We start from the raw sequence: 11,100 nt of genomic DNA, 5'->3' as shown, positions 1-11,100 counted from the left end.
TTGTCATAGTACATTGTTGTGCGTTTATGTGTTTCTTGATCTTTGGCTTGAAATACTGCTTTGCATCTCGTGTGAAACATGGCTGTTGTCATTTATGTTTCTGGATGAAAGGTATTATTATTGATGTAATCAAAGCAACTTCTTTACTTGATGGTTTTCTGCTTCTGTATCAGTCTATCAGATATAAGTTTGCTGATAATTGTTCTTTTCGATTTCTTTCTCTTAAATAACAGACTTTGACACAGAAACAATGTGCAACCTTGTGTGTTAGTTAATACATTTGATTACTTTATGACACCATAAAATATGCCAAAATACTTCGTGTGCATTGCTGCACAAATACTTCGACATTTATCTGGATTTACAAGCTAACCATGCCCCTTTTATGGTATTCATGATTTTATCTGTGTAGTTGTGACGGCCAGGGGCATAGAGATTTCAATGAAGAACATTGTATAACAACTGTAAACTGTTGGCTTTTGCAGGTGTCAAATAAATTGTGCCTTTTGTAGAGGTTCTATTATCCAATGCCCCTCCTAAAGAGAACCCCTTTCTCCTTACTGGAACCACCAAAGGACTTGGATCCTAATGAGAAGGTGTTCCAAATTGATTTCACGAAGGAGATATTCCGAGATTATCAGTATCCTTTTGCATGCCATTATTGATATCTAACTTATTTATACCTGATATGAATAAAAGCTTTTAATCAAATTGGATTTCTAATAGCTCTCGCACTTGCCTTTGATTATATTTCAGAAATATGTTTGTGTCCTTGACTATTGAATAGGGAATACCTGAATAGGTTGGATCTCTACCATCAGAATGTATGGACTTGTAAAGTGTCCGGAAAGTCTAAGCTTACCTACAAGGAAGCTTTGATCTGTGAGCAACAAGCTGCAGCAAAGGCTCAACAGTTGCCAAAAGAGCTGATGGCTCCTGTTCTCCGGATGATTCAGCACAGTTGGGCCAATCTTCTTTCTGACCTTTTTCTCATTTAGTGATGTTATTGTGATTCTAGACTGCAATGCTTGTCATATTATTTTTATTTCTTAATGCTGCACACTGTTGGTCTTTATCCAAGTTGACCGAGCATTTATGTGTTTTCTTCTAACTAAAGCTACATGGAGCTGATATTATTTGAAATATATATTATCCATGGTTTGAATATTGGACAAGTTTAGATTCCGTGGAATTCTTTATATTGCACATTTTCATTCATTGCACTGACAGGTCTTACTGGGGCGTTATTTTTCTTTTGATTGTTCGCTGTTAACTTTGCTTGCTAAATTTCGTGACATATTGCTTTCCAAGATGTTTCCTTGAGGGGTCTAATCTCAGATCATTGTAATAAATTTCTAAATGAATTGTAATGTGTCAAGCAAATCCCTACGTATAGGGCAACAAACTTAGTCACATATATTGCCCACTTAGTAACTCTGAACTGAAGGTGTTTTCCATTGTACTGTCACAAATCATTGATCTACTATGTGAAGAGGAAAAAACTTTTGTTACTTGTGTTATATTGCATTTCTTAAATGTTCTTTTAATGGACTGGATTTTTCTGCTACAATTTCAGGCACTCTTAGCTTGACTGATCTTGTCGACAAAGTATACAGTAGTCTGGTATTGGATCTTTTTGAAGGACTAGAATTGCATGCTAAAAAAGATGGGTCTGAGGCTGCTTGCAAGATCTTGAAGGTTATAAGCTCTGATGGGACCAAGTCATATGAAGTGGGTTGGATTGGTAAAGGCAATGAAGTAATCGACACTTCAGTGGTCAAAGCTGATGATCTGATTCGCAAGAAGGCACCTACTAGTCGTAAGGCACTGAAATTTTTTATTAGGGAATCGACATCAGAAACTTCTCCATGGACACTGCATGCAGATCTTGCAAAGAAATATGGGATACCCACTGAGGTCCCAGTAGATATTATGGTAATCATATTTTTAAAATTCCTTTGTTCGTTTTCATATTATCATGTCTCTAAATCAAGCATGGCTCGCAGAATGGTGAAGGCTTGAACAAAGGGAGGAAAAGATTTGTAAATGAAGAAGATGCCAGCAAAAACTTGAAGAAAGGTGATTTAGCATGTATCCATGCCATTTATTTCAGTTTACAATTTTAAATGGCTTTCGTACTACTGTTTTCTGGCAGGTTTCTTACTTTGCACTTTTCATTTGATTACAGGTCAGTTAGTAGAACCACGGGTTAAATATCCAATTGATGATCTTTTAGTAAAGCCTGCAGCAGATGACCCCATTTTGTCAAATAGACCTCCACCATCTAAAGATTTCAGAGTGCCTGTAGATTCTGTGGGAGATCTCCTTATGGTATGGAACTTCTGTTTGTCATTCGGGAGGCTTCTATGCTTGTCACCATTTTCCCTGTCAGATCTGGAGAATGCAATTTGCACCAAAGAAAGCAACCTTGTTCTTGTGGTAGAAATACATTCTGCACTTCTCCATTTGCTTATTAAAGATGAGAGTGAATATTTTACAATTCTCCAGAACAAGAAAAAGATACTAAAGGTAATTTCTTCTCACAATGTAGGTGGTGTCAAGCGCTCTTGTCTTTCTTTTTCTCTCTAAATTGCTTGAATGTTTCCTTAGGTAACATTTGTTAAATGGTCTGAGTATCTATGCAATTTCCTGGAGATGATAAGCAAAGAAGAGTTCTCTGGTAAGGTGTCAACTATACGAAGGGGTAGTTATGGTCTTCTTGAGACTCGTCTGAAGCTTAAAATTCTAAGGGAATTGGTAGAGGAAGCCATTACAACTTCTTCTGTGCGAGAGAAGATAGCTGAACAGATTGACCAGCAGGGAGCACTTGTAGCTGCAAGAAAAGAAGATGCTAGAAAGAATAGGGGAGAGAAACTTAACGTGGAAGGGGTAGCAGAAAACGGAAGAAATCACACTGATAATACACTAGACGGTGACAAGCCTCCTAAGGGTCAGCGTAGTGGGGAAGAACGAGAGGACTTGAACATTTTATCTTCCAGCAAAATGTTTCTGGTGAGAACTGAGAATGCATAGCCTTTTTATAAGCTTTCATGTTCTCTTGTTGATTCTCACATCTGTACATGCATTTATCTGCTAAATCTTTTCATGACAAAGGTCTTGTTTGTCTGTGTGTTTTTGCTTTATATTTTTATAGAGAAGACACCCTGAAACAGAAATGGAGCAGCAATCTGTACTACCCAGTCCTCTTGGAAAAGACAGATTCTATAACAAGTATTGGTTCTTTATGTGCGAAGGAAGACTTTTTGTTGAAAGTGAAAATTCCAGAGAGTGGGGTTACTACAGCACTAAGCAAGAGGTGATTGCTTTACTACCATGGAGATCCCTATGTTTGGCTTTCTGGTTGTAACAATTTTGTCAATTTTTACTAACAGCTTGATGCACTCCTTGGATCATTCAACATCAAAGGCATAAGGGAGAGAGCACTCAAGCGTCAGCTTGACAAGCTCTATGATAAGATAAGGTACGTAAGTTCTTTTTGTGTGTATTCTGTATTAATTGTTTCAAGAACACCATGGGTCAATGGATGGTCAGGGCTGATATTGACTAGCATAAGTCTTTTTGCATAATATTTTATTATTTATTAGTATAGTATTGGCCTTTCCAAGACCTTTTTTTTTGCTGGACACAGATGAATTCATGGCACTGTGGTTTGCTAGCATTGTTTTAAAAGTAGTTTAGCTACAAGGAAGATATGGATTTTCTGATGCATTCTGGATCCTGAAAAATATTTGATATAGTTCTTAATAAGCATTGGTTCTCTCTTCAGTTGAAGAAGTGTGCTGTGCATGTTTTCTATTTACCATTAGTTTTCTGAACGTGTTTATCTTCTTTATTAGTTACAAATTGAGTATGATGCAAACCTTTGTTTGAACTCCACGTTTCCCTGAAACTGCTGGCCAACATTTTGCTACTTGGGTACACTTAGGTTTTCAGCTGTTATACACAACGGTGCCGGTCTGGTGAAAGTTTTGCTCTTAATCCTGCAAATTAACTTGTCGTTTCCCCCCTTTTGCTGATGCAGTAATGCTCTGGAAAGTAGATTGAAGGACGTCCAACAGAAAATGTTGCTTCAAGGCGTGGAAGTGCGGCGTTCCAGTCGTCTACATGCCCAACAAAAAGAGGATATGTCGTTCCTCCAGTATGTCAACAAATGGAAGCAAAAATGAGCCAGACATCGCTAGCATCGGTCTTTCCTTCGTCGCCTACTCTTTTGGTACAACTTGATACAACGAAGATGAGCCGAAGGTTATCTAGTTTTTGGAAACATGTCTGCAGCTCAAATTCAAGCTGCAAGTTACATCTTTTTTTCCTCTCTCCTTTGAGATGTTAGCTGAGAGTGAGAGCTAAACATACAATCGGTCCTATGTGTGTTGTCTCCATTCTCCAATTAGCTAATAGATACAGTACAATTGATGAATTGATAGTTGGGCAAGTTCCCTTTCATTCACATCCTGCTTTATGTCTCTTTGTTCGTGTGCACTCTGCGTGATATTATGCAGGCATATTACCGCTGGTATTATGCACAGCACAGTTGAGACCCCTGGAGTCTTAAGCATGTGCACTTGTGTATGACAGCCACACAAGCTCAGGGCTCTGCCCTTACCTGTGCAGGTACCAAGTTCGAGTGTCTATGCTCTACGGTGCATTTTTCTTTCTTATCTGGCGATAGTTATACTTGTAAGAGTTTCTTATATCTGGCGATAGTTATACTTGTAAGAGAACGGTAAAGTTCTACTTCAACCAAATGTAGCGATATGTGCAGAGCACAAATGACTTACAAGCAATTATTTACATTATTTCAGTTCTAAAATCAAACAAGGTGCCACAATTTACATTTCCAGATGCGTTTTAGCATCCATCCTTCTTGCCTGACTAAATTCTGGTGAAAGAGCATCCATATTCGCCCAGCTCACCAGAATTCTTCACATCCTGAACTGCCTACGGATCAATTCAACAACTATAAATTGCTGTACAATGCCATATATCTCCCACCCCACCCAGTGGAACAAGGAATTTACACTTTGACCTTCTGTAGTTATATTCATATTCACAAAAGCCAAACCATTCACATTCACACCAGAGCTTTGTACCACGGGCCGTGGACCTTCTCTGATACCGTTGCCATCTTGATCAGCACCTCAGCAGCCTTCAACACCCTGTCCATAACCTTGGCCGCGCCAATGCGGCGCAAAGCCGCGTCCGCCAGCTTCTGGCCCTTGGGACCACTGCCACCTAAGATGATGCCACGGAAGGCACAGTAGACAGCGCGGGAGACCTTCTTGAAGACCACGTCACCAGGCTGGAGACTCTTGAGGAACACCCTGGTGATCATCTGCATCCTGGCCTGAACCTTCTCCTCTGATGGTGAGCCAACTGAGGCTGATGCATTGACCATCGCCTGCACAATCTCTTCCGTGCCGGCATCAGGTGAGTTGTCCAGTATGTTCACGAGAGCCTTGAAGAGTTCTGAGATAGCGTTTTCCAGTTCCAGAGGAGTGGCCTTCGAGTTCTCACTCATCAGAACTTGGCGCAGGACGAGCATGCTGCACAAATAATACAATTTCGATGGATCAATACGAATATTATGCATCAAACAGTAAAATCTTTCTAACAGACGAGGCCAAAGGATCAGACAATTTACCTTGTGGCAATCACGATCACCTGTTGGAATTGGCTCTGCACAGCCCTCAGCCTCAGGAGATTAATCTGAAAACTTTCAGGAATTGACTGCAATTGCAAGCCCTCCATACTACTAATAAGTTGCAGCAGGCCAATCCTTATCAGCTTGTCAAGCTTCTCACCCTTGCACTCTGGTTGAACAGAGGTGTCTGCTGCAGAAGAAGATGGTTGCCCTACTAGAGTTCCATGACCAGCTCGAAGTACCGGAACAAGAGCAGGAGCCTGTCCTGCTGATTGCATTATTGAAAGACAGTCTGAATGTTCACTCCATTCTACTTCCACAATGTTATTTGATGTCATAATCCATTGCAGAGTTAGGGGAAGAGAAGCTGATGCATTCTCAGGGGGTCCATAGCGATCAGCGAAAGCCTTCTGCAGGTACTCCACCCCAGCCGATTCTTTTATGATCTGTTGCATCATCTGGACACGTGCTTTACTCACTTCTGCTTGCAGTTCCTGTTTTGCAAAGGATTGTGTTAGAATACTCATATGTATATATACAAAGTGAAATCAACTCTAGGAATATTCATTCCGATAAGGAAGTCTAGGAATAATTAATATATTAATATTTATAACAAGAAACATACCTTTATTTCTTCCAGGATGAAACGCAGGCCCTTGATAACAGCAATGGCAAATGAGTTGATGCCATTGTCATTAACTTCAGAATTTGTAGACAACTCACTCAATAATTTATCATGATTTTTCTTCATCTCATCCTCCTTTGCAGCAGCAGAGAGCTGGCGAACCATATCCAGAGAATACTGCAAAATCTGCCCCAGGTATTGTGCATCCTGGGAACCTGACCCAAGTACCTGAGACAGAATTTCAAGGTCAATGTTCTCAAGAATTTTCTCCTTCCATTCTTTTGGAGCCAGGTCATGCAACGAATCTCTCACTTCCTTTACTAGGTTGATCAATTGACTATAATCAGGTCTTTCTCCTCTCATGGAGTTGGTGACCATATCCCAGAAAGCTTTCTCCATGGTTTCTCTCACTTTCTTCTGGAACTCCTCCTCCACAGTACTAGCACTATCAGACCTGCCAGCAAAAGCACTGGCATCCTCATGAAGCATCTCATTGACCATTTGTTCATTCTCTGTCGGCTGCTTTGCTGGTGATGAACCGACTGATGATGAAGCACCAAATAGAGAACGTACAACAGAGCTTGTTCCAACAGCATTTGTCCTGGAACTTTCATTAACCTCAGAAAGTGGGACCTTCACAGATGAATTAATGCTCAAAGGGGTAGATACATTTGCAACAGGTGCTGCCAATGGACTCCCATTCTCTTTTGCTTCAAAGAACTTTGATCTCGTATCCAAAAGAGCAGAGTCCATCCTCTCAAGGCCAGCATCACCACTCAGGTGCTGAACCTTCTCACGTAAAAGCTTCTGATCATCAGTAACCTGTTTCTGAATTGCCTTCATGTCATGAGTAAGATTGTTTGGCGAGTGCCCATCTGCAGTTAGCTTGCATGTTTGCATCATTGACAGCTCAAGCTTGCATGCAGCCCTGACAAGATCTTCCTCCAATAATCTTGCATCTTTTACCTTCCACACCACAAAGCGGTAAAGATACGTGCACCACGCCTTGTCAAAATTAGCCAACTGAATTCTGAACTTCCTCTGGCCAGTAACATCAGATGACTGCCCTGGTCCATCAAGTATTGTCTTAATCAACAGTTCGAACTCCTTGATAAAGTTTGCTGCTGACTCGATAAGTTGTCTCTCCCGCTCGCCTTGCCCACTTAAAACAGCACTGGGATGAGCCAGTATCATGTAAGCGCAGAGCACGACCCTCAGTGAGTACCTGGGCAATCTGCTGTTTGCTTCAGAACTTTTAGCTGATCTTTTTACCACTGCCCGAGTTTTTCCTTCTCTGCTAAGAGGAGCCTTCCTCCTTGGGGGAGAACCAAGGCGTTTCAGTAGATGATCAACATTTTCTACTGATGAAGATGCTACTGACTGAGAAATGACAAGGCGTTTCTCCAATCGGTCAAGTAATGCCTTTGTGCTCTGAAGAACCATAGGAGATTCCATTGACATGGCTAATTTTTCAAAAGGCATACTTTTCACAGACTTCTCATTAATCCCCAAGGCATCATAAGCTTGAACCAAAGCAAATGTTGTCTTCCTGGACTTCACAAATATTCTCCAGTTTCTGAAGTACCAACAAAATTATAAAAAAAATATATATGATTAACTCCACTCATCAGACAAGAACAAGAAAAAAAAACAAAATATGCACTTGTTGAGAGCCATATTAGTACCTTGCTAGTTTTCTTGAGAGGGCATCTGCATGCTTTATGTAATCAGCGTGGGTTGAACCACGAGGACTTCCTCTCTGCTTCAAATACTCAGCCCTCTGCCTCTTCGCCTGTTTCAGTAAGATAATCTGTGAATGTTAGAAACAGAACACAAGGATAAAAAAAGTTTAACATGAACTCAACACATCTATGAGAGTACATACCCTTTGAAGTTTGTTATCCAGCTGTTCTTTCAGTTTTCTCCTCTCCGATTCTCTCTGGCTGCATACAGTCATGGCAGCCTTTTGGATGCGCAAAAGCCTAGCCTGAGCCTTTGTCTTTTCAGCTTCCAGCAACCTCAGTCGCTTCTTCTCAGCAGCAGCTCTCTTTTGTGAAATTGCAGACCGCACCTGCTCCATGTATTTGCTCTCTGATGTTGCCTTCTGCACCAGGGACCTCGCTGTCCTCTCCTTCAGTGCAGCCCGCTTCTGCATATCGGCATGCAGAAGGCGCATGCGGTTCTCCTCTGCCTGTCGGACACGAGACTCAACTCTGGTCTCAAGTTCTTCCCTTTCCTTCTCAAACCGCATTTCCACATCATTCTTAGCAGCTTGTCGGAGTTCATCCAGCTTGGCCAGACGGTTCTGTGCCTTCGCCAAGAGGCTTAACCTTTTCTGCTCAGCAGCCAGAAGTTTTGCTTCAAGGCGCTGCCCGTGGTCTTCCTCTTGAGAGGACCACGATGGACTCCGTGGCTTCTTCCTTGCTTTGCAGGCCAACCATTCATGGAATTGCTGAAAAATAACATTGGAACGTAAGCCAATATAAGTTATGCTATACAGCAATCAGTCCGATTCAACTCCATATAGTTGTTTCCTATGACACTTCAAACACTGAGAACTCTCGGGGACCATCGGACTACAGACAAGCCTATCAGAATTGTGGCAAGCCAGAATTCCCCTAACCACCCAGTTGCTAAACAGTTTAGAGTAAATTTAACTGAGTAGAACCTACCAAATCACAATTCACATCAATCAAACAACAAATGTTCCTACCATGTTTCTGGTCACCAAATTTTGCAGAGGTACATGTTTAGCAAGTTACTTCTAAGCCAATCCAAGTGGTCGGTGGCAACCAAACTGTAACGTACCAAATTACCATGTTTTTATAACCACCAAATAACATTTACTACCTGGATTTACTTCTGATTTGTTAAAAAAGAAAACCTTTTTATAAACATGCTACCTGGCGTAACTCGATGAGCAACTAAAAGATATAATCTTGACAGTCGTTGATTACGTTTCCTAAGAACTGCGGATACAGCCAAAAGCCAATATATAACACTGTAAAAAAGGAGTCAAAAAAGAAATCGACAGAACCAAGACCTTTACATGGGGACAAAAGAGACGCATTAAGCTGGGGCACGCTAAATCCCGAGGTGAGGAAGAACCGAGGCAGGGGCGCAAGGCCGAGCACAAAGGAAAAATTGAGGCACACGTGAATCTGACTTGAGCTCACGACTACCTACCGCGCCAAAGAATGTTACTTCAACTTCCCCGACGAATCCCAACCACCGAAAAGAAGCTCCAAAGGTCACACAAAAACCTTGCACACTCTCTCCACCTCTCAATCCCTCGTTCCTACATCCTTACTTGCTAACAAAATCGCACCAAGAAAAGAGCAAAACAGGTTCTGTCTTGCCATAAGAAACTCCAATTTGGAATCGATGGCCTCTGAAATCGCAGGGGGAAAAAATCGAGAAAAAAAGGACAGCTTCAGAAAGAGGCGGGCAACAACTACCCTGTCCTCGCCTCACCGCACCAGTAAAAAATCGATCAAGTACTATCGTGACTGCGATGAATTGCTTCGCCTTCACAGTTCACGCCACAGCCACGCAACCCAACCCCAACTGTTTTTTTTTTTTTAGCCAGAAGCAACGCGAACCAAACTAGCACGCGGGGGAAACAAAGAAGCACGAAAGGGACACGTACCTGCCTCCGGAGCTCGGCCTCCCTGAGCCTGGCCTCGATCTCCTCCACGCTCGCCGGGGCCCCGGCGCCGCGCGCCCCCTCCACCAGCCTCCTCCTAATCCGCCGCGGCGGCGCCCTCGCCGCCGCCGCCAGTCCTTCCTCCGCTGGTATCTCCATGGCCACCGGTTCCCGCGCCCCCATCATCAATCAATCAAACCCCGCCGCCGATCAACCCAACTCGCCGGCGGAGAGAGAGACCAAGCGGGTTCCGGCCGCAAGCAAGCAACCACGGCTTCCCTTCCCTTCCCTCGCCGCCCTTGTCTTTCCTCCGCTGGGACCGCAGACCGCTGCGGCGCGCTACTTTACTCTTCCTCCTCTTCTCCCTCTCTCCTTCGCGTTGCCTCGCGAGTAGTTTGTTCCGTTAATGGATGGATGATCGCGCCCCGGCACCGCTCCATTGATATAGGGGGGCGAGCTCGTGTGGGAAGCGGTTCGGGAATCTTGAGAGGGGATCGGACGGCCGAGCCGAGTCGGAGATGGACGGAGGGTGTTTTGGTAATTTGAGCGGGGTCACGGCGTTAGTGCCTTCCAGACGGTTCGGCAGTTGGGCCCAGAGGGCTGGGGACTTCTTTCGTCGCGGCCTGAGGGTTTTACCAAACTGCCCCTCCCGTGCCTTTCCAAGTCCGAGTCAGTGTGTCCCGGGTTGTTTGTTTCGGGTTTTTTTTTTCTGCCTTCTTGCTTGTGAGGAACGTGCGGTTGATTCCCTTTCCGGACAGAGGTTAACATAGTGCTGCACAAGGAATTCATTTAGGACCAGGAGTATGTTTCCTTTTCTAATTGACCGTATGTATACTTTAGCGCCTCTGACTTTGAGTGAACAAAAGTTAGAAGAAGAGGAAATACTTTTCGTTGCGCTGAAATTTAGCTTATGTGATTTGTTGTGAGAAAAAAATATTATTTAGGCCTTGTTTACTTTTCAGAAAATTTTGCAAAATTTTTCACATTCCCCATCACATCGAATCTTTAGACGCATGCATGGAGTATTAAATATAGACAAAAATAAAAACTAATTGCACAGTTTGGTCGAAATTGACGAGACGAATCTTTTGAGTCTAATTAATCCATGATTGGACAATATTTGTCAAATACAAACGAAAGTGCTACAGTATTCATTTCCCAAAATTT

The 11,100-nt window shown here is 42.7% G+C and overlaps 2 protein-coding genes across 2 annotated transcripts; one reads left to right on the top strand and one right to left on the bottom strand.

Moving 5' to 3' along the window:
* On the top strand, positions 502 to 3,653 carry LOC8075839 (DDT domain-containing protein DDB_G0282237). Its single transcript, XM_021463590.1, has 9 exons — positions 502 to 640; positions 788 to 960; positions 1,577 to 1,935; positions 2,007 to 2,079; positions 2,189 to 2,529; positions 2,611 to 3,012; positions 3,155 to 3,316; positions 3,393 to 3,481; positions 3,650 to 3,653. Exons 1-9 carry the CDS (start codon positions 528 to 530, stop codon positions 3,651 to 3,653), a joined length of 1,716 nt encoding a protein of 571 aa, XP_021319265.1. The 5' UTR covers positions 502 to 527.
* Positions 4,751 to 10,366, bottom strand: LOC8075838. The gene is made up of 6 exons (XM_002446473.2): positions 9,937 to 10,366; positions 8,173 to 8,739; positions 7,973 to 8,079; positions 6,288 to 7,863; positions 5,663 to 6,156; positions 4,751 to 5,564 (listed from the first exon to the last, which is right to left on the bottom strand). The coding sequence occupies exons 1-6, from the start codon at positions 10,117 to 10,119 to the stop codon at positions 5,093 to 5,095; spliced, it is 3,399 nt and encodes a 1,132-aa protein (XP_002446518.2). The 5' UTR covers positions 10,120 to 10,366; the 3' UTR covers positions 4,751 to 5,092.

This window comes from Sorghum bicolor, chromosome 6 (assembly GCF_000003195.3).
Source record: "Sorghum bicolor cultivar BTx623 chromosome 6, Sorghum_bicolor_NCBIv3, whole genome shotgun sequence".
In the NCBI taxonomy this organism is placed as follows: Eukaryota; Viridiplantae; Streptophyta; class Magnoliopsida; order Poales; family Poaceae; genus Sorghum; species Sorghum bicolor.
This window is presented reverse-complemented; position numbering and strand designations above follow the sequence as displayed.